The sequence below is a fragment of the Trypanosoma melophagium genome (genome assembly GCF_022059095.1).
Source record: "Trypanosoma melophagium isolate St. Kilda chromosome Unknown ctg7segment0, whole genome shotgun sequence".
Classification (NCBI taxonomy): domain Eukaryota; phylum Euglenozoa; class Kinetoplastea; order Trypanosomatida; family Trypanosomatidae; genus Trypanosoma; species Trypanosoma melophagium.
The window spans coordinates 365,809-389,462 of NW_027125190.1; the positions used below are offsets into that span (position 1 = coordinate 365,809).

The 23,654-nt window shown below is 41.1% G+C and overlaps 8 protein-coding genes across 8 annotated transcripts; all 8 read left to right on the forward strand.

The window, feature by feature from the left end:
- Positions 1 to 529: 529 nt before the first annotated feature.
- On the forward strand, positions 530 to 1,303 carry LSM04_006140 (uncharacterized protein; the record flags this gene model as incomplete). The annotated part of the gene is made up of 1 exon (XM_067335561.1): positions 530 to 1,303. One exon carries the CDS (start codon positions 530 to 532, stop codon positions 1,301 to 1,303), a length of 774 nt encoding a protein of 257 aa, XP_067186628.1.
- Positions 1,304 to 3,209: 1,906 nt separating this feature from the next.
- Positions 3,210 to 5,888, forward strand: LSM04_005349 (uncharacterized protein; the record flags this gene model as incomplete). The annotated part of the gene is made up of 1 exon (XM_067335572.1): positions 3,210 to 5,888. One exon carries the CDS (start codon positions 3,210 to 3,212, stop codon positions 5,886 to 5,888), a length of 2,679 nt encoding a protein of 892 aa, XP_067186616.1.
- Positions 5,889 to 7,379: 1,491 nt separating this feature from the next.
- Positions 7,380 to 11,920, forward strand: LSM04_008481 (uncharacterized protein; the record flags this gene model as incomplete). Its single annotated transcript, XM_067335583.1, has 2 exons — positions 7,380 to 9,109; positions 9,154 to 11,920. The coding sequence occupies 2 exons, from the start codon at positions 7,380 to 7,382 to the stop codon at positions 11,918 to 11,920; spliced, it is 4,497 nt and encodes a 1,498-aa protein (XP_067186674.1).
- Positions 11,921 to 12,754: 834 nt separating this feature from the next.
- Positions 12,755 to 15,808, forward strand: LSM04_000174 (SET domain; the record flags this gene model as incomplete). Its single annotated transcript, XM_067335594.1, has 1 exon — positions 12,755 to 15,808. One exon carries the CDS (start codon positions 12,755 to 12,757, stop codon positions 15,806 to 15,808), a length of 3,054 nt encoding a protein of 1,017 aa, XP_067186523.1.
- A 410-nt stretch (positions 15,809 to 16,218) lies between these two features.
- Positions 16,219 to 16,995, forward strand: LSM04_006836 (uncharacterized protein; the record flags this gene model as incomplete). The annotated part of the gene is made up of 1 exon (XM_067335606.1): positions 16,219 to 16,995. The coding sequence occupies one exon, from the start codon at positions 16,219 to 16,221 to the stop codon at positions 16,993 to 16,995; it is 777 nt and encodes a 258-aa protein (XP_067186646.1).
- Positions 16,996 to 17,395: 400 nt separating this feature from the next.
- LSM04_001107 (uncharacterized protein) lies at positions 17,396 to 20,062 on the forward strand (the record flags this gene model as incomplete). Its single annotated transcript, XM_067335617.1, has 1 exon — positions 17,396 to 20,062. The coding sequence occupies one exon, from the start codon at positions 17,396 to 17,398 to the stop codon at positions 20,060 to 20,062; it is 2,667 nt and encodes an 888-aa protein (XP_067186541.1).
- A 166-nt stretch (positions 20,063 to 20,228) lies between these two features.
- LSM04_006694 (uncharacterized protein) lies at positions 20,229 to 21,545 on the forward strand (the record flags this gene model as incomplete). The annotated part of the gene is made up of 1 exon (XM_067335628.1): positions 20,229 to 21,545. The coding sequence occupies one exon, from the start codon at positions 20,229 to 20,231 to the stop codon at positions 21,543 to 21,545; it is 1,317 nt and encodes a 438-aa protein (XP_067186642.1).
- Positions 21,546 to 21,915: 370 nt separating this feature from the next.
- On the forward strand, positions 21,916 to 23,619 carry LSM04_000121 (Cryptochrome/DNA photolyase; the record flags this gene model as incomplete). The annotated part of the gene is made up of 1 exon (XM_067335640.1): positions 21,916 to 23,619. One exon carries the CDS (start codon positions 21,916 to 21,918, stop codon positions 23,617 to 23,619), a length of 1,704 nt encoding a protein of 567 aa, XP_067186521.1.
- Positions 23,620 to 23,654: the final 35 nt, after the last annotated feature.

The window sequence follows — 23,654 nt, forward strand, 5'->3', positions numbered from 1 at the left end:
TCTCTCTCTATTTATTCATTTATCTGTATGTGTCATCGTGAGTGATTCATGTGGCATAACAACAAAAGTAAAACAAAAAACAAAAGAAAAACAAATTAACTTGTTTCATTTATGAATTGTATAGAAAAAACTTGTGATTTTTTTACCAATGTCTGGCTTATATTGCCTCGTCCATGTTCTGTTTTTTTTTCTCTTCTTCTTTTGATTTTCTTCTTTTGTAGAAGTATTCCTCCACGCCAGTTCGTTTTTATTTTTTCTTTTCTTTTCGTTTTTTTTTTTCCTATTAGACGTGAGAAGCAGCTGCTTGCATCAAAGGCACATCTCGGGGGAAAGCAGTAGCAAACGCGTCATTTCTATTTTTATTTATTTCGCCGCACATCACCGATAGAAAACACACACATCCACACACACACACAAGGCAAAACAAAGGGGCGAAAGTTAGTTATTAGCGAACGCATATATAGAAGTAGATATTCTTTCAAAGGAAAAAAGAAAAAAGAAGAAAAAAAAAATAAACAGCAACTATCAGATGGAGGAACGGGACGAAGTAACGGCGACATCATTTCGTGTGATGGTCTCTGAGGCGGAGCCGTACAGCTTTCAGGCGTGTGCTATGCAACAAGTACAAAGTGCAGTGCGTATCACGCACATCACCTTTACACCTCCCAGCATAGAAGAGATGGAGGCATACGTACAACAACAGGAATCAAATCCCGCTTCGACACCAGGCAGAAATGACGCTTTACTTCGTTCCTCAACCCTCGCCAGTCTTCGAACACTTTGCGCATCGGGGAAACTGGAGAGTCACGCTGTTGCCTGTTTTCCGTGGACCGTCCCCACCGATGCAGCGATCACTGATAATATGGCAACAGACAACAACAGCAGCCTTAACGGTGCTGATAATAATATTAATAAGAAGAACAGGAAGAATAAAGGAGGAAATGAAAACAATGTTAAAAACAAGAAACTTAATTTTTCACCCTCATCAGAAATCACTGCTTCCGCATGTTCGGCTGAGCGTGTGCAATTGGCAGGGTTTTTTGAAGTGGCACTCCCACGACAGACAGACATCTGCAGTAACGTGGATCTCCGCTTTGATGTCGATGGCTTTGTTTGGCTTGAGGTGAACGGCCCCGGCAGCGTGACGTTCTTTGGTGAACAGTACTCTTCGCTAATCCCGGAGTGGTTGAGTCATCACTTCTTCACGGTTGGCGATGATGATGAGGAGGGTGAGGAGGAGGAGGAGGTGTATAGCGATGGGGATGAGAGTATGATTATGAGAATGCGCAACCTGATTCGTTGATGACTGTGATTAGCGCAGTGGGGAAAAAAATGTGTGTTTCCATATATATAATGGGATACATTGAGAGATGATATGAAACAGATATAAAACAAAGAGCGAAAGAGATGATGATGGGGGTGTATATGTATATGTGGAGGGGATGAGTAAAGACGCAGGAATTAAATAACCTGATAGTCAAGGGAAAATTCACAAATCACAAAAAACCCCTTATCTCTATTTATTTGTTTTTTTTTTGTTCTTTTACTTGTAAATCTCTTTCTTTCTTGTTTCTGTTTTTTTTCCCGTTATTGTTGTTTCTTCCAATTGATGTTTTGTGCTTCTATCTGTACCTTTATGTTTGTGGATTTGTCTTATTCTTGCTAATGTTATCACTTCTGCTTCTTTTATTACCTGTGGTTGTACTGTTGTTTTTTTTTATCAGTCACTACCCCACTATTCTTTACCACGATAAGAAAAATAAACGGAAATAAAAAAGAAAAACAACAAAAAAAAAGAATATAAAACAGGGAAGCAAAAAGAACATTCATGCATGTGTTGGATGTGCGATGAAACTAAAGAAAGAAAGATAAGAAAAGAGAATAAGAGAGTCTGTGAGAGGAAGAGAGAGAGAGAGAGGGAGAAAAATAGGAAGACGTCTAAAAGAAAATAAACAACGAAAGGAAAAAAAAAACAAAGAAAAATATGAGTCGTTTGTATAGACCAGTTCTGAGGGAGATAAAATAAAAAAGATCATTACATATAGGTATGTGTCTCTCTGTATCTCCCTATATATGAGACATGACGTTGGTGTGTCAACATTCAGGCAGTATACGCATTTAACTGAAACAGAAATGAAGGAATGAAAGAGTGAAAGATATATGACGAGAGGTAAGAGAAAGAAATATAGAAGACGAGACAAAAATAAGAGATTAGAATGTTATCTTTTTTTTACCTTGTTTTTTTTTTCTATTGTTCTTCGTTTACTTTTTTTTTCAGTTATTTCGTTATACCTTTCTTGTTTTTTCTCGTTTTTTTTTCTTCTTTCTCCATCGCTGACGTTATTGTTTCTCATCCATCGTGTATCGTTGTGCGCTTTTGTACAAATGTTATTGCTGTTTTTTTTGTTGTTGTTGTGTGTGTGTGTCTTTCTCCCGTGAAATTATGCTTGCTTGGATCAGTGAAGTGATGGATGCAAGACGTATATATATATATATGGGCTTATGTGTCTTGTGTACGTGTGAAAATGTGTGTATTGCATAGATGGCTAAGTATCTCAGAAAAAGTGGGAATCAAAAGGAAGAAAGCAAGGTGAGTAGCAATAAAAAAAAATTAAAAAAAACAATACGAGAGGGAATAGAAAAAAAAAGCATAAATAACAGCGAAAAAAGTGCAGAGTGAGCAAAAGAAAAATGAGGAAAAATAGAGACCGTCAACTGATGATGAGAATTAAACCGTAAAGAAAAAGGAAAACGTGAAGGAAATGGAATTTGAGGAAAGAGGAGGAAAGGATTTATTGATTCATGTGTAAACTCTTTGTTAGCATACGTGCAAAATCATACACTTGCTCCCATATATATGTATATATGGAGAGAGAGATCGGTCTATTTCTTTATAAATATGTAAAGATTTTACTGTTAAGTTCACTATAACAACTGAAAGTCAATGTATTATTTTAATTCTGTTTCTCTCTTTTTTTTCTTTTTTGCACTCTAGGTAAAGGAGGGACGATCCCCTCTTGGCATGAAAAAAGTGTGGTCACGAAAAAAAAAAAAAAACGTTCAGAGTCACTACTACTAGAAGGGAATTCGCTTAGTCACGTCATAATAAGAATAGTAAGAATAAGAAGGAGAAAGTAGTACAGTGTGGGGTATTTCCCTCCCTTTTTTCTTTCTCTCTTTATATATATATATATATATATATATCTGTGATGGTGGGTGGATGTGTATCTCCACAGCACCGTGTGGATCTCGATGTGGTGTTGGCATACATGGATGGTGCAGTACCGCTAGCGTTAAGAATTGCCACACCGTGGCTGCGGCGCCGTGTGGAGCAGCGAAGATGGATTCGCAGTGTACAACAACTGCGACAACGAGAGGAAGAAGAGAAACAACAATTATCGCCTCCGCCCGCTTCCCTTCATCGTCATCGTCCCCGTGAGGAAATCGCTATTCCACGTCGTCACCGTTTTCCACTCCCACCCACACTACACCACCATGATGCCATGTTGTTAGATCAACTCTGGCGACAAGGACGTCTCAATAGTGATGGTAATATCAATAGTAATCGCACTCCTATGAATGATATTCATAATACTAATGGCGAGTGGATGTGTGGTCCCTCTTCAGATGTGCTAGTGATGGAGGATATGTCCTCTACCTCTCATCTCTTTGTTTCCAGATGTGTAGATGCACCAAGTGAATCTATTCTCTATTGGCTAGCACGTCCACGTTGTGGGGAAGACAAACGTTGGGCAGCGCGGAATCGCATTCCACTCGCCGTGGATGAAATGACCAAAACTGTTCCAGATGATGCATGGAAGTTTGTATCACCAGATGGAAATTGTCGTACACTTCCACGGGCGCGGGGATTGGCGCTTCATATCACAGAGCGACACTTACCATGGTTATCAAACGCACTCGTGATGGGATTATCACATTTGCAGGAATTATATCTCTCACTAGATGAAGGGTTATTACCACCACCGCGGGAGATGTGGTGGTGGATTAGATGCATGCTTATTGGGAGAATGAATATACGAGTACTTTGTATATTCCCATCTCCCGCACTGTGTTTGGGATCATCACGAAAGGAGTTTGGCGAAGATGATATGTTTGCACCTTATGTGGAGGAAATGGGTCCTATAAGCGTGGGTGAAACGGCACTTGGTTGCCTTGGTGAGAATAGCAAGAATAAAAAGAATGGGGATTGTGATAACCAATGCAATAATGAATTTAAAAGTATCCTACATGGGAATAAGATGATAAGTGATGAAATCATCAGTAGTAATAACTCCACATGGGAAATTCCGGGTCTCTTGTCATTAGAAGCAAAAATGCAAAGAAGTGGTGGTTATGAAACTGGTACTATTTCACAGTGTGAAAAGTCTTTAATACAACCTCGCTTACTTGACTGCACAGATATACGGGGGTTGGAATCCTTACCATCTCTTGAAGTTCTTTATATTTCTCCTTCTGCAATGAAGTCACTGTCACTCTCAAACCATAGTTCCACTTCCTTGAAGGAATTATACCTCTTATCTAACACTAAACTAGATTCATCTGGAGTACGTGGACTAGAAGATATTTCAGGGTTAGAAATTCTATGGCTTGAGGGGACTTCTATTCGAGATCTCTCAGTACTACGCTGCTCAAACTCATTACGAGAACTTCATATAGTTCTGGATTATGCTTTTAATACCACTACATTACAAGGAATAGAATGTATTTCAACACTTGAAGTCTTACACCTTGAACGGGTATCTGTAGATACTCTCTCATTTATTGGTAAAAGCACAACCCTAAGAGAATTAATACTACATGCATGTCGTATATTTTCTACAAAAGCATTTTTAGATATAGAAAAAGCACCATTAGAGTATATTTCTCTATCATACAATGATAATTTACGAGATGTTAACTTTTTGTCAAGGTGTAAGACACTTCGTCAACTTTTACTTACTAGATGTAATGGAATTAATACATTTTCAATTGCTGAATTAGGGGCATTACCATGTCTTAAAATGTTAGCGTTAGAATTTACACGTGTGGATTCAACTAAAGTATTATCTGGAAATCCATCCTTGCAACATCTTCGATTAAATGGATGTAAACGTGTTCTTCGAGGTTCAATAATTGGATTAGAGTCTTGTAAGATGTTACAATGTCTTTCATTACAGGATACAAATGTGATAAGTGTAGAGGCATTGTATCCTTCTTGTAGCTTGGTCGAACTTGATCTTAGTCGTTGTCGTCATTTGGAACAGCAAGGAGTGGAGGGACTTGTTAATATTCCAACACTTGAGATACTTCGTCTCTCAAATACTCCCATTAACAGTGTCTCTTTTTTACAGAGTTCCATATCACTTGAGGAATTGTATATTGATAACTGTTTAAATATTGAAAGTAGTGGATTACGGGGTCTTGAGTTAATTCCAACGTTACGAACACTTTTCATGACTAAAATTCAAGCCAATGATATTTCCTTTCTAGGTAAATGTCAATCTCTTGAGTTACTTAATATTGCCTCAATGGAGCGTCTTCGCACATTAGGTATTTGCGGAATTGAGTCTTGTTCATCCCTCCGTCATCTTAACATGGCGTTTTGTGGTGTAGACTCTGTTACTTGTTTGGCCAGTGGTTGTTGTCGTTTGCAGTATTTAAATCTACGTGGTTGTCAGCGACTCACTACGGAGGGTTTATATGGACTTGAGAAACTTCCTGTGCTAACAGATATTATTCTTGATGATCTTGATCTTGTTACCGATATGAACCATCTTGCTCAATGTCCCGCACTGCGAAGGTTAAGTGCTGTGCGGTGTACATCGCTGACACTTTTTGGTGTTCAAGAGCTTCTTGCAAGACAACGTTTCATAATGCTGAATCTTTGATAAGGAAAATGATGAGGGGTGTGTCTGTGTCAAAATTCATCATCATATATTATTATTATTATTATTATTATTATTATTATTATTATTATTATTATTATTATTATTATTATTCGTTTTAGCGACAAAAAAAAAGAAGAATTAATAGCAGTGATGCTTGTTGTTGTTGTTGTTGTTGTTATTTGTTTATGCTGAAGTGCCATCCTAAATCTTCGTTTCTGTAAATTTTATTTTTCTTTTGTCATTATTGTTATTCGTTTTCAGCGCGTCAGTGTATTTGATGAGTTTTTTTTCTCATATAGTTGTACTCGTTTGCGGCAAAGGAGGGCTATTGACAAAAAAAAAAAATGACTTAACGAAATTGTTAACTAACGAGTATTTTCACCCTCCAAAACAGTTGCCATCCACTACCAGGCTGGTAACAGAGGGAGCCATATATTACTGATGGTGAGGCGTTAGTGTTTAATTATACAGAAGAATATGTGTGGGTGTATGTGAAAGCACACATGCATACATACATACACGCACTTTACATAATCTTCCAAATGGAAATATGAGTTCTTTACTTTGGCTTTACATGGTTCTAAAGTGTATTTAACAGGTTCTTTGGATATTCGTATTGATAACACAACGGTGATCCATATTGGACCCCCCACCGAAAAACAAAAGAGGGGGGGGGGGGGTGGTGAAACGCATATTCGGGCGATTTGGTGGCGAAAACGCCAACACAAAAGAAAATATATGGCTATTAATAGTGGGGTACAACCTGCTTGGTGATACGTTGCATCTGTAATAATAATAATAATAATAATAATAATAATAATAATAATAATAATAATAATAATAATAATAATAATAATAATAATAATAATAATAAAACAGAGCAGACGGAATATCTACGTGATAAACTGTAAAGAATAGGAACGTATCAAAGAGGTGGAGCTTGTAATAGTGAGACGAGCGGAGTCTTTTAATTATAAAGACAGTATTCTTTAGATATATTTGTTTCCCTTTGTCCTTTTAAGGGAAGGGTAAGGCGTATGCAATTTTACTTTGTTGAACTAAAATATCTGTTTCACTGTTGTAATTATGTACGCGTTTTTTTTTTCTTTCCTTTTTTTGTAGCCAGAATTATTTCCTTTATCGAACAGTGTGCAGGTTCTTGAGTCTCATAACACCATCTCTTACCCCATCACTTTCTCCTCTTTATTATCTTGCATGCACAGTATAAGCCAAAGGTTTGGTTTATTAAGGCTCGTAAAAGGAAAAAGTTTTCTTTAAACAATCAAAATAAAAGAGTGCTAGAAATATATTATAGTCTGAAGTAATATAGATTCAATCATCTTGAAAATAGATAAAATATTAGGGATAGCAAGAAAAAAAAAAAACGCGGTAACACATTGAGTTCAGGATATTTTGTGGTGAACTTTGAGGAAGATATAGGGAAAGATGGCGACAATTCGACCTTCCTTTTTTGGACGAAATATATCTATCATGGCACTCATAATGATTTTTATGCTCTATATTAATCCTACAAATGCAACCGAAGATATTACCATTGGTGAACTGGATGGCACCCATAAGCTGACCGCCCAAGACATCAAAAATGGCTTCAACGAGAGCAACACAAACTACATACGTGCTTGTGATGAGTTCAACTCACACGGGGAAAATTTTCTCCTGACAGTTGAGATGGGAGGATACAGAGATCATCTTATTCCCAGAAAGGGTGTCGCTCTGTGCGATCTGCTCACCAACCCAACATCGGCCAATAAATATCTCTACGCCCCAAAGGACCCGCGCAGCCCCGACTGGGACGGCTACACAACTCCCATCGCACCGTCTCTCTACGAAGATGCACTGGGCGGCTCCGCAGAGGGATACGCTACAGGCGGCCGCAGTACACTATCATTCTGGGGAGACAACAGTGAGGATATGAAACACACAGGTGGGTGTTGCGCACTGCAGCCCGAACAAAAAGCCGCCTGGTTTCGACCATATCGTTTGATTCTCACCCCGATGCCACCTGTAATGTATCTTGCGTGGGGTGTGGAGCCAAGCCTCGCGGTTACGAATGGTCCAGTTGTGTTCGAGGTGAATGTATGGAACAAACGCAGCGAGCCGTACAATGGAAAAGTAGAGTTTGAAATCGTGAGAAACGGTAAGAGTACCAGTGTAACCAGTGAGACAGGACGGTATACACACTACGCTGACCCTCCAGCAGCTGAAGACACGAAATACACCATTACGGTCGAACTTAAGAGCGGCCCGGTTACAGTGAACACAAAACTGTTGAAGACAGAAGTGGTGGTTATGGGAAAACTCCCATGGGATGTGAAACCCTGTGAAAAAGATAATATTCCAGAACTTGTACATTTTGGTGAAAATGGCACTGCTATTGGTCCGGTGGAAGGAAAAGTGGCACTCGAAGAAGACTGGTTCGCGTCCACCATTGTTGGTGGTGAGTCTCAAATTCGTCCTGTGGCAGGGCATTACAATACTGCGCAGACCGCCGTACTACTTCCAATGAAGTATATGTGGGAAAATGTTTCCGTCCCTGGTGGTGTATTCGAAGTGGAAGTCATATGCAAGAGTGTGCAGTACTATGCTTTTTCTGTCTACAGTGCAGTGGCGCAGCGAATCGTTGTACAATACGGATATGACACTGCCGCTGTGGTGTACTTTGCCGGTAAACGCTTTGTTCCCAAGTACGAGAAAGGCGATCGCAGAGGCTCCTTTGCGGTTCAGGCGACACAAGGTTATCATCAGGTTCTCGTAAAGATGTACTCAGAAGGCTCTTCAGACGAAGATCTTCAAACATGCATGACTACTTCGCAGTTCTGGATCCGTGTGGTTGGCACTGCTGTTGGCTACACGCATGCCGTTAAGCCAGATATCCCTGAAGGTGCTTACGAACTGTGGGGCAATGCTTACATGTTTTATCTTCTACACTTGGGTGAAAGTAGAGAGGAGTATCTGTACGGTGGACTTGATGAGGATTTTATTAACGTACGTGACGCTGTACCAAAGCGTGGGGACCAGACGCGGAACAAGATTTGGAATGTGTTGGTCTTCACCCAAGGGAGAGTTCCTGTATCTGGGGAAACTATACCACAGGGCAAGGAAGCTGCCGTGAAATATCTTGCCTTTGCTATTTACAATGGATACGACTCACCGGTACCCGTGGGTTGGACCTTTATTACGGCAGGTAAAACTGAATTTTTGTTGATGGTATCGTTGCCTACAGCCGCTCAAGCGAAGGTGGAAGCAAGAATGAGAGTTTCACCACACCTCTTGCAAGTGGATGGCATGAGGTGATTGCACGCGTTGCTGCCACAAGGGGTCAGTCGTGGTCGCTCACGTATTATATTCACTTTGACAACTATCGTCTTGGAGGCGCCATGAGTCCTGGTACTAGTTTACCGTTTGGCTTGGCCCCTGTTCGTCCTGGTGTACCAATTCCATCTCTGATGGAGCTGGTTGATGAAGAAACTGAAAACGGCGCAATTCCATTTGACCCCAAAAATACAACGGCAACAGGCGAAAGTTTCGCTGATATCCCCATCTCTCCATCTTATTTGCCTGGATTGCTCTCTAAGCAGCGTGTTTGGGTCTTGGGGCAGGAGCGTCAGTTCCGATGGGTAAGCGGAAAGAGCACGAATGGCAACTGGAGAAACCGTGCCTTTGGTGGGAACTTCAACCAGTATTGGGCTCTCGCACTATATGCCACAACACAGATGGAGGCAGAAATACGTATTGTGTTTCATGGGAGTTATGCGATTTGGATGGATGCTGCAGTCGTCGGTTCAGCACCTCTCTCCTCCTCATCTGAAAAGGTTCATACCGTATCACTAAGTCCAGGCTGGCATCAGGTGTTCATCAAGCTAAAGGCAAAGGACGCATTCCATTTGGTTGATACCGGCAGTGGCAGTACCTCTTGGACCAGGGCAAATGCTATTTGCGCTGAGACGAACCATATGCAATTGTGTCCACGTCCAGCTGTTTGCCCACTTGGTGTGGGACGACGGGGTGTAATACCAGTTACGGGTGGATCCTCCTTCGTTCCTGTGAGCACTAACGTGAATGAGTGGGTGCAAGTATCAGAAAAAGGTGGCGATGACACCTCCTTGTGCCAAAGTTGGCGAGAGACTCACGGCGGTGTGGGCCCTACATGGGGTGAGTCTTCTGAGAACATTTCGCAGCGCCATTATGTGCCGTGTTGTGATGGTAATCCATCGGTTTCTATGTGGCTGAGCATCACTCCATCAAAGGGTGGGAAAGGTGAGCTCGGTTATACATATGACTACCCTATCATCATTGAGGCACCTGTTCTGACAGTGCAAAATCCTGTGGCTCTCACGCAGTTGGTGACCATGACGTCTGCAACTCCAGGTGCAACGATAAAGTACACTATCAATAATTCAACTGAGATGAAGGTATACACAGGACCTGTGACTATTACAGAACCCTCTACGATCACTGCTCAGGCCTTTGCAAATGATCGAGAGAGCCAGGAGACACGTTTCTTTGTTGATGTCCCTCTTGTACCTTCTATCGACCGTACCGCTTGTCTGGCGGGTATCTCATGTGCTTTGACTGTGATAGGTGCGGATCCAGGATGGCGCATCGCAGTGCTTCGAACAGAAGTCACTGGAAAAGTGATAAAGGACTACTTGAATGAATTGTATGCTCGTGAGCAACAACAGTCACTTAATTTCTCTGGAGTGATTTCAGTTGGTGCTAACAACGAGATCGTTGTACCTCCTCTCGGTGATGGAACCTTCGACGTTATTGTGTACGGTAAATCATCTACTGGTATAGTAGTGCAGGATCATCTAGTTTATAGAAATACACAGTTCGCTCCTAGTGAGGTTCTGGGTACCCAACAAACAGTATTTCAAATCCGTGGTGGTGTGATGAATGGTGATGCAGTGCTGCTTCCGTTTGAGACTACTGGTTCGCCTGAGACATGTGATGCGAAGACATGCTTCACGCAGCTTAAAAACAAGAAAGACCGTATTACTGTTTTGACTACCAACAACGGTGCATCTTTTACTCAGGATCTGTATGGCTACGAGGGTGACCTCAATTGCCTTTGCCTCTGTCTTTCGTGCGCTCCAAAGGTATTTGGACCACGGGAAGTGGTGCTTGTTGATTCCAAGGTTGTAAGTCTGCCCATTAAACTTCGTGTGTCAAGGTCGTCTGCGCCCACAACAGAAGGTGTGACAGCTGTTCAGCCTTCTAAAGTACGTAATGGGACGATCCTCGAAATGCATGGATTGTTCAACAGCAATACGATATACAGTGTGACTTTTACTCCTGCTACTTCTGGGGTAAGTAAAATGATGGTACCATTGTGCACTGTTCAAAAGGTAATGCCAGCTGCATTAACTTGTGAAATGTCTGTGCGAGCTGGAGTTATGGGCGACTGGGATGTGTCTCTTTCTGATGGTCAGAAACCCTTGCCGTTTGGGGATGATGTTGTTCGAACACTTCACGTTCAGCCGCCAGATCCATCTGTTAAGTCTGTATCAGGAATATGCGCAGCGGCGAGTGCAAGTTGTGTTACTGGTGCGCAATTAACCTTTCACGGCACGAACTTCAACTCTGTTGAGACTACATACACAAAAATTAGCGTGGGAGACATTGCAGCAACAAACCCTATCCAGTGTGAGGTGGCTAAGGTGAGCGAGACACAGCTCACTTGCACACTTAAGATACCGAGAGATAAGGAGGTTGGAGTGCATGCTATTGGCATCTCTGTCCGCGTATCAGAGAAGGAGTGGAGTGCGCAGCAAAGCGCCGGATTTCTTATATTGGGTGCAGGTACTAGTGAACCAGGATGGAAAGGCGACGTCATTCCTACTGCAACAAAACCAGCAGATGAGACGAATAATAAGAACAACACCACTATTATCGTTGGCGTTGTTCTTGGTACACTGTTGTTGGCGATGATCGTGGGCGTAGTTTTGTACTTTGTGTTGCGCCGCTATCGTTTCCCTAAAGAAGTTATTGATTTGGGGACTGTGGAGTGACAGCTTCTTCGACTGGAGGAAGAAAGTGTGACTTTGCCGAGTAAGAAAGCGCTTTGTGAAATTTGGGGGTACACGATTACTTAAACCGATTTCAGTAGAGCAAAGGTAAAAGTGGACATCCAATAGGTAAAGAGGGGTATAATAAAGCTAAAAGTAAGGTTTCAGGGCATACAACCTCTTATGGAAAAATAAATTTATTTCTAGAATGAAAGCGCTACAGCTAAAATGGTATCTGTGTTTGTTATTATTATAATTATTTTGTCGGTCGGGATTATAGTGGACAGGTGGGCGGTTTGGGGTTATTAAAATGAGAGGGAAATGAGGTGTGCAAACACCTTGGAGTGTGAAATCCTATCTCTGATTACTTTTATTTTCTACTGGAGGGTTTTTTTTTTATTTGTGCTTTCTGTCCGTCATTGCCTCTCTTTTTATGGGGATTGACAACACCCCTTCCTTTTCCCATCTTCTTGTTTCTATTTTTTTTTGTTTTACTGCACTTTTTTTGCTTCTGTGCGTACAAGTAACTTCACGGTAACGTTGAATAACAGAAGATGATGCGCTCTTTTTGGGGCTCCAGGAATAAATATAAATATAAAATTTTTTTTCATGTGTTTTTTTTTTTCGCGACCAAACGCCCTTTAGTTGTCGCATGTTTTCTGCTATTTTCTCTTTGTGTTTGTGTCTGTATGAATGAAGTACCTGTTTTTCCACTCCCTATTTTTGTGCTTTCTAAATAATCTATTTCTCTTCAGTGTTTTTTTTTTCGTTTTTACTTGAATCCCCTTTTTTTTCACTTTGAGTGTAGTCCTGTCAGTCACAGTGTGAATCTCACAGATGAGTGAAGATGTTTTGCGGATGTGGGAAAAGCAGCTTGCTGAAGACCACTCCAGTGCTCATAACGCTGTAGACACAAAGGCGCAGCAGCCGATCAATATTGCCAAACTCGCTTCTGATGGGTTGCTATTTCTTACACAATTAGAGAAAAAACAAGGTGAACAGGACGAAACGGGATCTACTTCTTACCATCGTCGTCTGCAGGAATTCCTGGTATTAGTGGTATTGCGCCTTCTTCAGTCATGTGTTCGCCGCACGGATGTTAATAGAATTGTAAGTACAACCTGTCGCGATGTCATATCTCCGCCATTAGGCAATAACGGAAAGAATGACCGAAGAAAACATAGAGAGGCATTGCGTGAGTGGTGGGATCGTGTGGCAATAGCAGAAGAGTGTTGGCGCTGGTGTGAGGCACATCTAACGATTATACCAAGTGAAGAATTAATGTGGTTTCGTCGTTCTTCACATGATGTTACAACCGTAACGGAGTGGTGGTGGCGGCCGGATGTGGTGAGTGATATAAATGCACCTGCAGCAACAGTTGCAACAACAGGAATGGCGTGGAAACTCTTCTCTGATATTCTCTTAATAGGAGTGAATGATGTCTCGAATGCGAATTCTTCTTTACTTCTTTCTATGATTCATTGTCCTGAATTAAAAGTGGCGGCAAAATTTTTGGAGGCCCTTCGTACAGCATCCTCCGATTTATTTATCCACCGTGTTCCTGTGGGAATAGGTATATTACAACAACTGTACATTGCTAAGGCTACTACTTTATTGCATCAAGCACACCTTCTTGCTTGTCTTTCAATTCTAAAGAGTACATTTTTCTCAATTCCAGTAGATGGAGAGAAGGGATCAAATGTTTCGAGTAATAAGAACTATGCTAGTCATGAAATGCTCTGGGTTTCACGTGAGGGTCTAACACTCGCATGGCAGTGTCTTATTGCTGCAATAACTGCAGTGCAAATAGCATCAACGCAATTTGATACACTTTGTGAAGATCTACGACGACGTATTCGATGGGCATTGTTTGGTGACTCTGGAGATTTAGTAGCACCAGCAGCTACTACTGCTACTAGTACTACTAGTACTAGTACTACTCCTGTTAATAGTAATAGTAATAATAGTAGCAGTAGTAATGATAGGAACTTTTTCCTTTACCCTTTAGTTGAACCATCTCAGAATATTTGGCGTGTGGTACATGGTGTCGGACTTATTGCTACTGGTGACATTCCTGAAGGAACGGTAATTCTCCAAGAAAGACCACTACTTTCTTTTCATCCGTCACAGACATCTTCCTCTGGTTCTAAAGGTGGAAATACTGAACTTTCTACCATAACAGGTGCGGCACTGGAGTTACTTCAACTTGGTGGTCTTTCTCACAGATGCGATTCAGCTGCAACACATGTAGTGGCAGCTATTCAAAGTGGTGCTCTCTTTGGACATCCTACACGTACATCTAATGTGTGGGCCGCACTTCATCTGCTTGCTCTTACTCCTTCAGTTCAAAGTACTAATAGTAATAGTGATAGTAATAGTAGCAGCAACAGCAAGAACAATAACAACGATACATGCAACAATTATGATTTTGAAGGTGATGTTGTGAGTCTTGTTCGTTGCTGGGAAGAATATGCTATTGCACTACGACCCATGGAGGACTTTAGGATACAACGAGGTGAGGAAGGAAAGCAGCGACAGGGAATGAAAGCTCTATGTGCTGTTACTTCCCTTATTAATCATAGCTGTAGTCCTAACGCAATGATCCTTTTCAAGGAAGAGGAAGATGAGGAAACTGAGTCTTCTTCTAAGGATATAAACACTATATGTGTCGTCACTCTTCGCGATATTAAGGCTGGTGAAGAAATAACCATTACATATCTTCCGTCACTTCTAGTTCCAAGGTCTGTGAAGAAATTATACAGTAGGTTTCAATGCCGTTGTGACTTTTGTAAAACCCGTAATATGTTTCTAGAAGCTATTGTGTGTCCTTCATGTCGAAGAGTTATTTACGATGATAATGATAATGATAATACTGATGATGATATCCATAATGGAAGGGAGAAAAATTCTACTTCCTCCTATGGTTTTAAGAAGGAGGATATATCACGAAGATCCAATTTGGAATTTAACACCGAGGCAATAGATACTTCTAAAAGACGTATGGCTCTCTATACTCATGCTACCGATTGTTTGCATTCAGATAATATTACTGGAAATAAAGAACTAGCGACTCAAATAACACAGGGTTTTAAAAAAGCACTAGAAGGTATTCATCTTGAGCTTTTGGGCAGAAAGAGTCATGCTATCTGTGACACGGTGGAAGAAAAAGAAGAAAAAAGCGATGTTAACGTACAAAACAATGAAAATAAAACAGAGAAGGAAAAACAAAAGATGAAAAGCGAAGAAATAGAAGATGATGATGATGATTATGCACGACGTGCCCAGAAAGTTATGCGGCAGTTAATGGACCTTGATGCTTTTGCGCATGGACTTCCATCAACGCATCATTACCGCTTGAGGGCACGGATGGAGTGTTTAGCGATTTCACTAAACGCTAACATTACACCACGTGACACTGCTCGTCTGGTTCAACTCTCTGAAGAGCTTCTTGAAGATTTGGAGGTCTTATTATTACCTCGAAATCATCCATTATTAACAGGAATGCGTTTACATTACTGTTTGGCGCGTAGTCGACACTTAATTGCCACAACAGAAGTGGATGAAATAAATGCTGGAGGGCATGTGGATGAGTGCTGCGGTGCTGTACGTGAAGAGGCGGAGACGGTTCGTTTACCATTTGTACAAGATCCGGTAATTCGTGCGTGTATAGCGCGTTCTTTTCAAGAACACTATGTACGGTCCGCGTGGCGATTTGTGCAAATTGATGAAAAAAACTCCAAAGGTGATGATAGTGGATTTGTGCAGAGTTTTCTCGCTCGTTATTCGACAGAGCTGAAGGTGTGTGGTATTAGCGGGGTACGGCAACTCGGTATGCTTTCCCTCATGTGCGATACGGTACAGGAGGAGGAGGAAAATGAATATGTTGTCTAGGGTGGAATGATGTAAATATTCCTATACATGTGTTCTGTAAAAGAACACCCTTCACTAAAGGAAGGAAACAAGATGAAAAAAAAAAAAAACGAAAAAGAGAATGAAAATAAGTGTGGGTGTGTATCTATACTATTTGGGAAGTGAAATGAGGGGTTGGGTGTGGAGATGACGTTTTTTTTTTTGTATTTATGTTTTTCACTGGATCGAGTCATTATCATTACCTTAAAGAGGAAAAATATCCGAAAGTCTTTTCTTAACATTTTTTTTTTCTTTCTTCTCTGCTTTTCATCATTTTATTTTCTTTTTTCTTTTTTCTTCTTTTCTCACAATCATTTGATTACCACGTGGTGGTATTGTTGTTGGACGCTGCACAATAACACAGACAATCAACAACAAGAGAGTCTGTGGAAATGGAGACGAAACACTATGAGTTGTGGACACGGTGCCGTACGTTTGTAACGGAGATGTGTGCTGATCGTGATGCCTCACACAGTTTACCGCATATGGAGAAAGTAACAGAAAACGCACTTCTTCTGCTTCACATGCAATATGGCGCTTCGGTCAATATCTCTGAGTTGATCCCGCGTGTTATACTAGTGGCTATGTTACATGATGTTGCTGATCATAAGTATGACTCAACAAATGTTCTACAGCAGCGTGTGCGGCAGTTTGTTGGGGAAGAGGCCACTGGTATACTTCCATCATTATCATCAACAACAACAAATAGTAGTAGTGGTGTGATGACTGCAGAGGAGGTACAACAGTACGCTCTCACTGCCATAGAAGCCATTTCCTTCTCAAAAGAGAAGAGTCGTGGCAGACGTTGGTTTGAAACTCTATTGCCTGTGGAGTGGCTTATTGTTCGTGATGTTGTAAGTGATGCGGATAAACTTGAGGCGATTGGCGAGGGTGGACTGCGGCGTTGTCTCATGTACACCAAAAATGCCATGCTAGAGAAAGAAAGAAGAGGGAGGACGAAGGAGGACACACCGTTATTGAAACCGCAAGAAGAAGAAGAACAACGTTGTCTACAGAATGTGAAGATTCACTTTGAAGAGAAACTGGCACTGTTATCAACGGAGTATATCGTGACGACGGCTGGGAAGTTTCTGGCTGCTCCAAAACATATGGAGATGGTGAAAGAGTTACAAAAGTGGGAGTTACACGGGTTGCCATCCCTGGCATAGGGTCATTTTATACATGCATAGATGGAGGCAACGGTGTATATACACATAAATAAATAAATAAATAAATAAATAAATAAATAAATAAATAAATATATATATATATATATCCTTAGTTGAGTGGTTACACGATACCCTAGTCATATTCAATACATTGAGGAAGGCATTTAAAATTTTGATTTAAATAAAGGAGATTTGTAATTGCTTTTTTTTTCTTTTTTGAAGTTAAGGTGCAAAGGAAGAGAGAGAGAGAGAGGACTACTTAGTGGTTCAAATCTCCCTCTTTTTTTATTATATTATTGTTTTAGATCTGTGAATTTCTCGTTTAAATAAAAGGCGACACAAGTACCATATTTAAATAAAAAATAAACTAAAAAAAAACATTAAAAAGAAAAAGAAGAAAATGAACGTTGCGGAATTTTTAAATAGTCGTGTAAAGGAGGTAGCCCTCTTCTCAAACTTACTATTTCGAAAACGGCCCCGTACAGATGATAATAGCGATATCCCCTCTTCAAAGAAGAGAACGGTCCTACGCTACCGCCGTCCTTCTTCAGCGAATATTCCCCTATCTGATGTGTTGCGATGTGCAAGAAGACGGCAACAACGTGGAAGGCGGTTTACGCGTCTCACAGCAGATGAGGAATTGCCATATTCTCCAATAGAGAGTGTTAAGACAAGTGTGAGTGTAAAAAAAAAAAGGCGTGTGTTAACATATACGCAGTGGTCTCTGCTCTTGAGACGACGACGACGACTTACATGGCGGCGACGACCGGCGGCATTTCGTCGGAATAAGCGGCGAATTCTAGCACTTCGTTATGGAAAATTGCAATACCCACTGTGTAACTGTAATAGAGTTTCTACTAGTACAGATAGTGGTAATGAAGGTAGTGCCTTAGAGCCTTCGACAACTAACTTAACTGCAAAGAAGCGAACGGCTGTTCTGTGGTTACCATCGCATCAACAATTATGTCATAAATTTCATTATCGAGTGGTTAAGAGACGTATTGACGGTTGTACAGCTTCTGATGGTAGCACTAGTGGTACTAGTAGTAGTATTCCTCAATCTGTCACTATACGAATTGCAGTACCTGTTATAAGTCAGCGAAAACAACATCGTGTCTTGCAAAGGTGGGCTGCACGACTACCGACAGTTCATTCAGATTTAAAACCTTTACGAAGATCTGTATGTAAACCAACAGCGATTCCGCCACCTATGTGTTTTACCACTGAACGTTCCCACGTATGTGTGTGGATGATTGAATCAATGGGAACAGATTCTAACTTTTCCGCAAATTCCGTGATGGATGCTTTAATGATGCGTACAAGTGGAACTCCTGCTGTTGCATTAAGTACAAAATCTCTTGTCACAGAAGCCCAAACTCTGCTTTCATCACATAAAACATGGAGAAGAGAAAAAAATAATGTTTTCTACGGACACATGTGGTCCGCATCTCTCATAGATAAGGATAACTTTTACACCACAATTTTACATGATAAATCCAATATCTCTGAAAGTGAATCACTTGTTGTACCTGTTGTGCTTGTACAGTGTAATTTTGGTAGTGAAATGAGGTATTACTTAATGTCTCCAATACCAGTAAAATTTTCTTCTCGTGCAAGGCGTCAATTTAATATTCGACTCATTTCTCATTGGAATCCTTGTGGCCTACCAAAAGCCATGTGCTCTGTGTTTGAACTCTGGTCTTCTGCAGATGTCGTACGGGCGCATGATAATAATAAAATCGCATCAGATGATGAATCATTAGTTTTAGAATGGGTGAAACATCGTATAGATGCTGCTGTGACGAAATGGTTTGCTAGCGTCGAAAATATCTCACATAATCAAAATAAGGGGAAGGAAAAAATTGCTCCATTATTATTACCAATAGCCAAAACAACATCAATCCTTGTTTTCCCTTCACTTTCTCCAAATATAGAAACTGTCAATTACACCGCAATTCCCATACATCAGTGTGCCATGACGATTCTCATATTATCTGGTGATCCTCCTTCACAGTGTAATGAAAGGTGTCGTATTAAATTAGCTTCTTTATTTCAAATTCGTAAGCGTCACTTTCAACTTTCCAGGCATATTTTTGCCTCCCTCTCTACCATGAGTATATCCACTACTACTACTACTACTACTACTACTACTACTACTACTTCGACTAAGACCAAGACTAAGAGTAAAGGTAAAATCTCAACTACTAAAACCATTTCCTACGAGAAAAATTCTCTTAGCGATAATAAAACTGATTTATTTTTTACAAACTGTAAGAGATTAGGATATACAAAATCAGTAAGAATCATTGGCGAAGATGAAAGAGAAACACTCCTGCGCCTCATTGGCTGTCCAGCAATTGCTGATATTGGTGGTAGTAACCCTTCCTTTAGGAATTCTCGAAGGGTAAGGTTACTTTGTTCTCCATCAAATGCACACCAGCGTGTTTTGCTTAAGTTTATAGTAAAAGGAGGCCGAAGGCATCAGGTCAGTGGTAGTGCAGTGCTCCTTCTTAGCAAAAAGATGCCTGCGACACTAACACACATTGGGACCATTACATCAGAACCATTCTTTTCTATGCGTTTCGGTTGCCGTCTCGGGTACGCTTGGGTGTGGGAACAAAGAGGATGGAAAATGGTAAAGGATTACTTACACACTACTGAAGCCCATACACAGTATTGCAATCAGAGCCAAAAACAGGTAGTAGAAGAAGGGATAGCTACATCTGTTCACAATAAATCTAATATGAGCTTTTTTGTATGTGCACTCTCGAAACTTGATACTCTTTTACCTTTTTTAAGTGATTCTCCGACTCACGTTCCTGGTTGTTCTATAACTGACCCTCGGAAAAAAAACAGACGACAATGTGCGAAAACTAAGCGGGCAAATTTAGTCAGTTATTTTAATGAAAAAAAGATCAATTGGCAAGAGGTTGAGAAAGCACTCAGCTGTCATCTTTGCGACGAGAGTACTTGTTACCCTGTAGATCTGATTCGTGTCGGCATTAAAGCAACCACGTCACATCATTCTACTCACATGTTTAACGAGAATGAGGAAAACACACTATGATGATCGATAAGTGAAATGAAAGAGGGTCGGAATTACCTTCAGTTGAAATAAGGAATTCTCCATTTTTTTTTGCTTCCTCTGGTCGTAACTCAGCTGTTTTTTTTTTTGTGCATTTTTTCTTCTTCTTCCCTTGTCTGTTTGCGCAGCAAAGGAAGACGGGGAGTCCATGGCTCTCACAAGGAAGTGGCTACGACGGTTGGCCTTGTTACTGGCCGCTCTAACAGTTCTATTTGTTACACTATCCATCACATTAGTTACATCACCACCATCTATGCCAATGAAGCTGGGTGAGAATGATTTGCTTTCCCCTACTGCTGCGGCTGCGGCTGCTACTCAATTGGGCAGTGTGTTGGTCAATCGTAGTTCCCGTCATCGTGCTGGGCAACTCGAGAGAGTCACTTATCACCCCAACTATCGTCAGGTGATAGTCAATGCGATCCCACCTGCTGCTGCTGCTGCGCCTTCTGAGCAGTTGCCGAACTCAGCTGTTCTCAGCACCAGGGAAACCTATGATTTTTTTAAGAATATCCTGCTCATTGTGATATTCTCTCCGAAAAGGTTTGACCTTGCATATGACGTTTGGCAGCATTACCGTGTCTTTTTTCGTTACATGACATTTTGCTCTTCCGTGAGCACAACTGTAGATGGGATACATATTGACGGCTACAATGTTGTCTACGGCAATATGCAATATCTTGCTGCATCGCGTATTGTTGAGAACATAACACGCACTCCGAGGCTCCGTGACGGCGGCGATGGGAATAAGACAGGTTTTCCTTTCGAAGGTTTCCTCTTTAACGCTGATGATCTGCTGCTGAGTCCTTGGGCTATTGCTGCCTCACGGCTTAACAAGAGTAGTACATGGTCAAGCATGATGGGCATTGCCAATGTTAAATCTAGATCATGGGTTTTACCAGTCTCTGGTATGTCAGTAGAGAAGCGATTTCGCCTCGTAAGGTGGCCATTCTTTCCTAAGACTAGAATGCGAATGCAAACTATTATTGCGGAGGGCGGTGAACGCTACGAGGAAGCATTGAGGGAAGCAGCAAAGGCAACACCTAAAAAAATATATGCGGAGTCGCATTACCCATCGAAGCTTCGAAATCTTTCTCTTCATGCTAATGGTGTAATGTTCTATGCCATTGTCGACACGTACTATGTCCCGCAGAGGCTGGTGCCTGGATTTGTGAATGTTACTGACCACATGGCAGAGTACTCAATACATATGGAGTGTGCCATCCCTACTGCACTACGTATCTTGCAACCCACCTACGAAATATTGAAAGTGCAATACTACTGGTCATCTACTAAACAGGAGGACTGCATACGGGGACAATGGAAAGCTAGTGTACATGGGTTCCATAGGTGTCGTCACGACCACCGGTTCGCAAAACTCATTTACTCCAACGACACTATTCGCAAACGTCTGTACGTAGACCAACACTTCCTGAATTATGCTAGGAGACTTCATGGCCTTGAGTGATTCATTTTTCTTACTACGTTCGCTTTACTTTTGCTTCAGAAAGCATTGTCATAATTGGATTTTACTGATCAGTGTGCTTTTTCGTGGGTAATTTGGTTTTTAAGTAATGTTGCTTTGGTTTCTTTTTTTTGGCTGATGCCACCTTTCTTTTTTTCTTTCTGTTCTTGTTGTTGTGCTCACAGTGCGGCACCACAAAACGTATGATGAGAGAACTATGTGCGTGTGTGGGTCTCTGGCCAACTTTGCTGGATCACAGTTACTTTTTTTTTTTCTTTTGGTCCCTCGTCCAACTACCCTTTTTTTTTTTCCTTTTCTCTGGAGAGAACGTAGTCTTGGATTGGATAAGTGTTCTCGGGAGAGACAGACGGGAATGGTAAAACGGGGGCGCTCTTCATCAGGCTCGCAGCAGGTTGCGGCATTTCTCTTCCGCAGGGATCTTCGCCTCATTGACAACACAGGCCTCTCACTTTTGTGCATGCGCGTGGCCAGCCAGTCACTGAGCATCCTCCCACTCTTTTTTTTCAACCCTGTACAGTGTGACCCGGAGAGAAACGCATACTTTGGTAAGGCGTGTTTTGAGTTCATGTGTCGCTCTTTACGGCATCTCGATGATGTGCAGCTTGGTGGACGTTTGGTATGCCTTTACGGTAGTGACTGTGATTGTCTGGAAAGTGTTCTTTCTGCTGGCTTCGATATTAAGTATCTGGGATTTAATCGTGATATTACACCGTTTGCACGGGAGCGAGACGCTAGACTTGAAGAATGGTGTAAATCTAAAGGTATAGAGTGTGTGACGGGTGATACTGACTATACTCTTTTTCCGTTAAATACTGTTGTTACAGATGCTGGGAAACCGTACCGAGTCTTTACACCATTTTATCGAAAAGTTCTTTCTCATCATTTTCACAAGCTCTCGTTACCTGATTCCGTATCAGTAGTAGTTGAAGATTGGTTTGTTGATCCAACGGCAAAAGATGATGTACGGAATTCCAAACCAATGTTGCTCCCGAAGTTTGGAGATTCGGGGGAAAGTTGTGGTGTTAGAAATATTGATCTTAGTACTCTTTCCTCTGTTTTTCCTAATCTTGCAGATAAGGGTGGAAGAGATGAGGGGTTGTCTCGACTTGCACGTATCGCAGATGCGATAAACTACATCCTTGAAAGAGATGATATTACCGGTGATTGTACAACTCATCTGAGTCCTCATTTAAAGTTTGGTACTGTGTCCATAAGGGAAGCGATGAAGATGGCAGTGCAGCATTTAGGAAAAGAACATTGCTTTACCCGACAGTTAATTTGGCGAGAATTTTATGCCATGTTGCTTTTTCATAACCCTCAACTTGTAATAGGGCAAATAAAGACATTTCGAACTGAAACGAATGAAGATGTAGACTATGTAAATCAACCTTTGGATACAAAATATATTAATTTTTCTTGGTCATGGGATGATAATGCATTTACAGCTTTTAAGGAAGGTAAAACAGGTGTTCCCCTCGTGGATGCTTCTGTTCGCTGTGTAACGCAGACTGGTTGGTGCCATAACCGTTGCCGCATGGTCATCGCTAACTTTCTTGTAAAAGTACTTTTTGTAGATTGGCGTGAGGGTGAACGGTGGTTTGCGACAGTGGCGGTTGACTACGATGTGCCCAACAATAATGGAGGATGGTTGTGGTCATCCGGTCAAGGTGCTGATCCTCAACCGTATTTTCGTACCTTTAATCCTTTTCGTCAATCGGCTCAACATGACCCAAATGCAGTTTTTATTAAAACATGGATACCAGAGCTCCGCCAAGTACCTGCTAAGATTATTCATGAATGGGATGTCTACTGTGAAAAGCATCGAAAAGGAAAAAAAAAACAGTTGACTCTTAATGATAGTAAAGATAGCAAAAAGAAAGTATCGGAAAGTGCAAAGTTAGGTGGAAATACTTTGGATGATATAAATTACCCTAGTCCCATTGTAAATTTAAAAGAACGCACAAAATGGGTTATCAATCAGTATAAGCAGCACGTTAATTCTCTCAATGACGAGAAATCTCCAATCAACGCGGTTAGAAAATGTTTTCGTTATTGACTAAAACCTGAACATTGTTCTATTGAAATATTCTC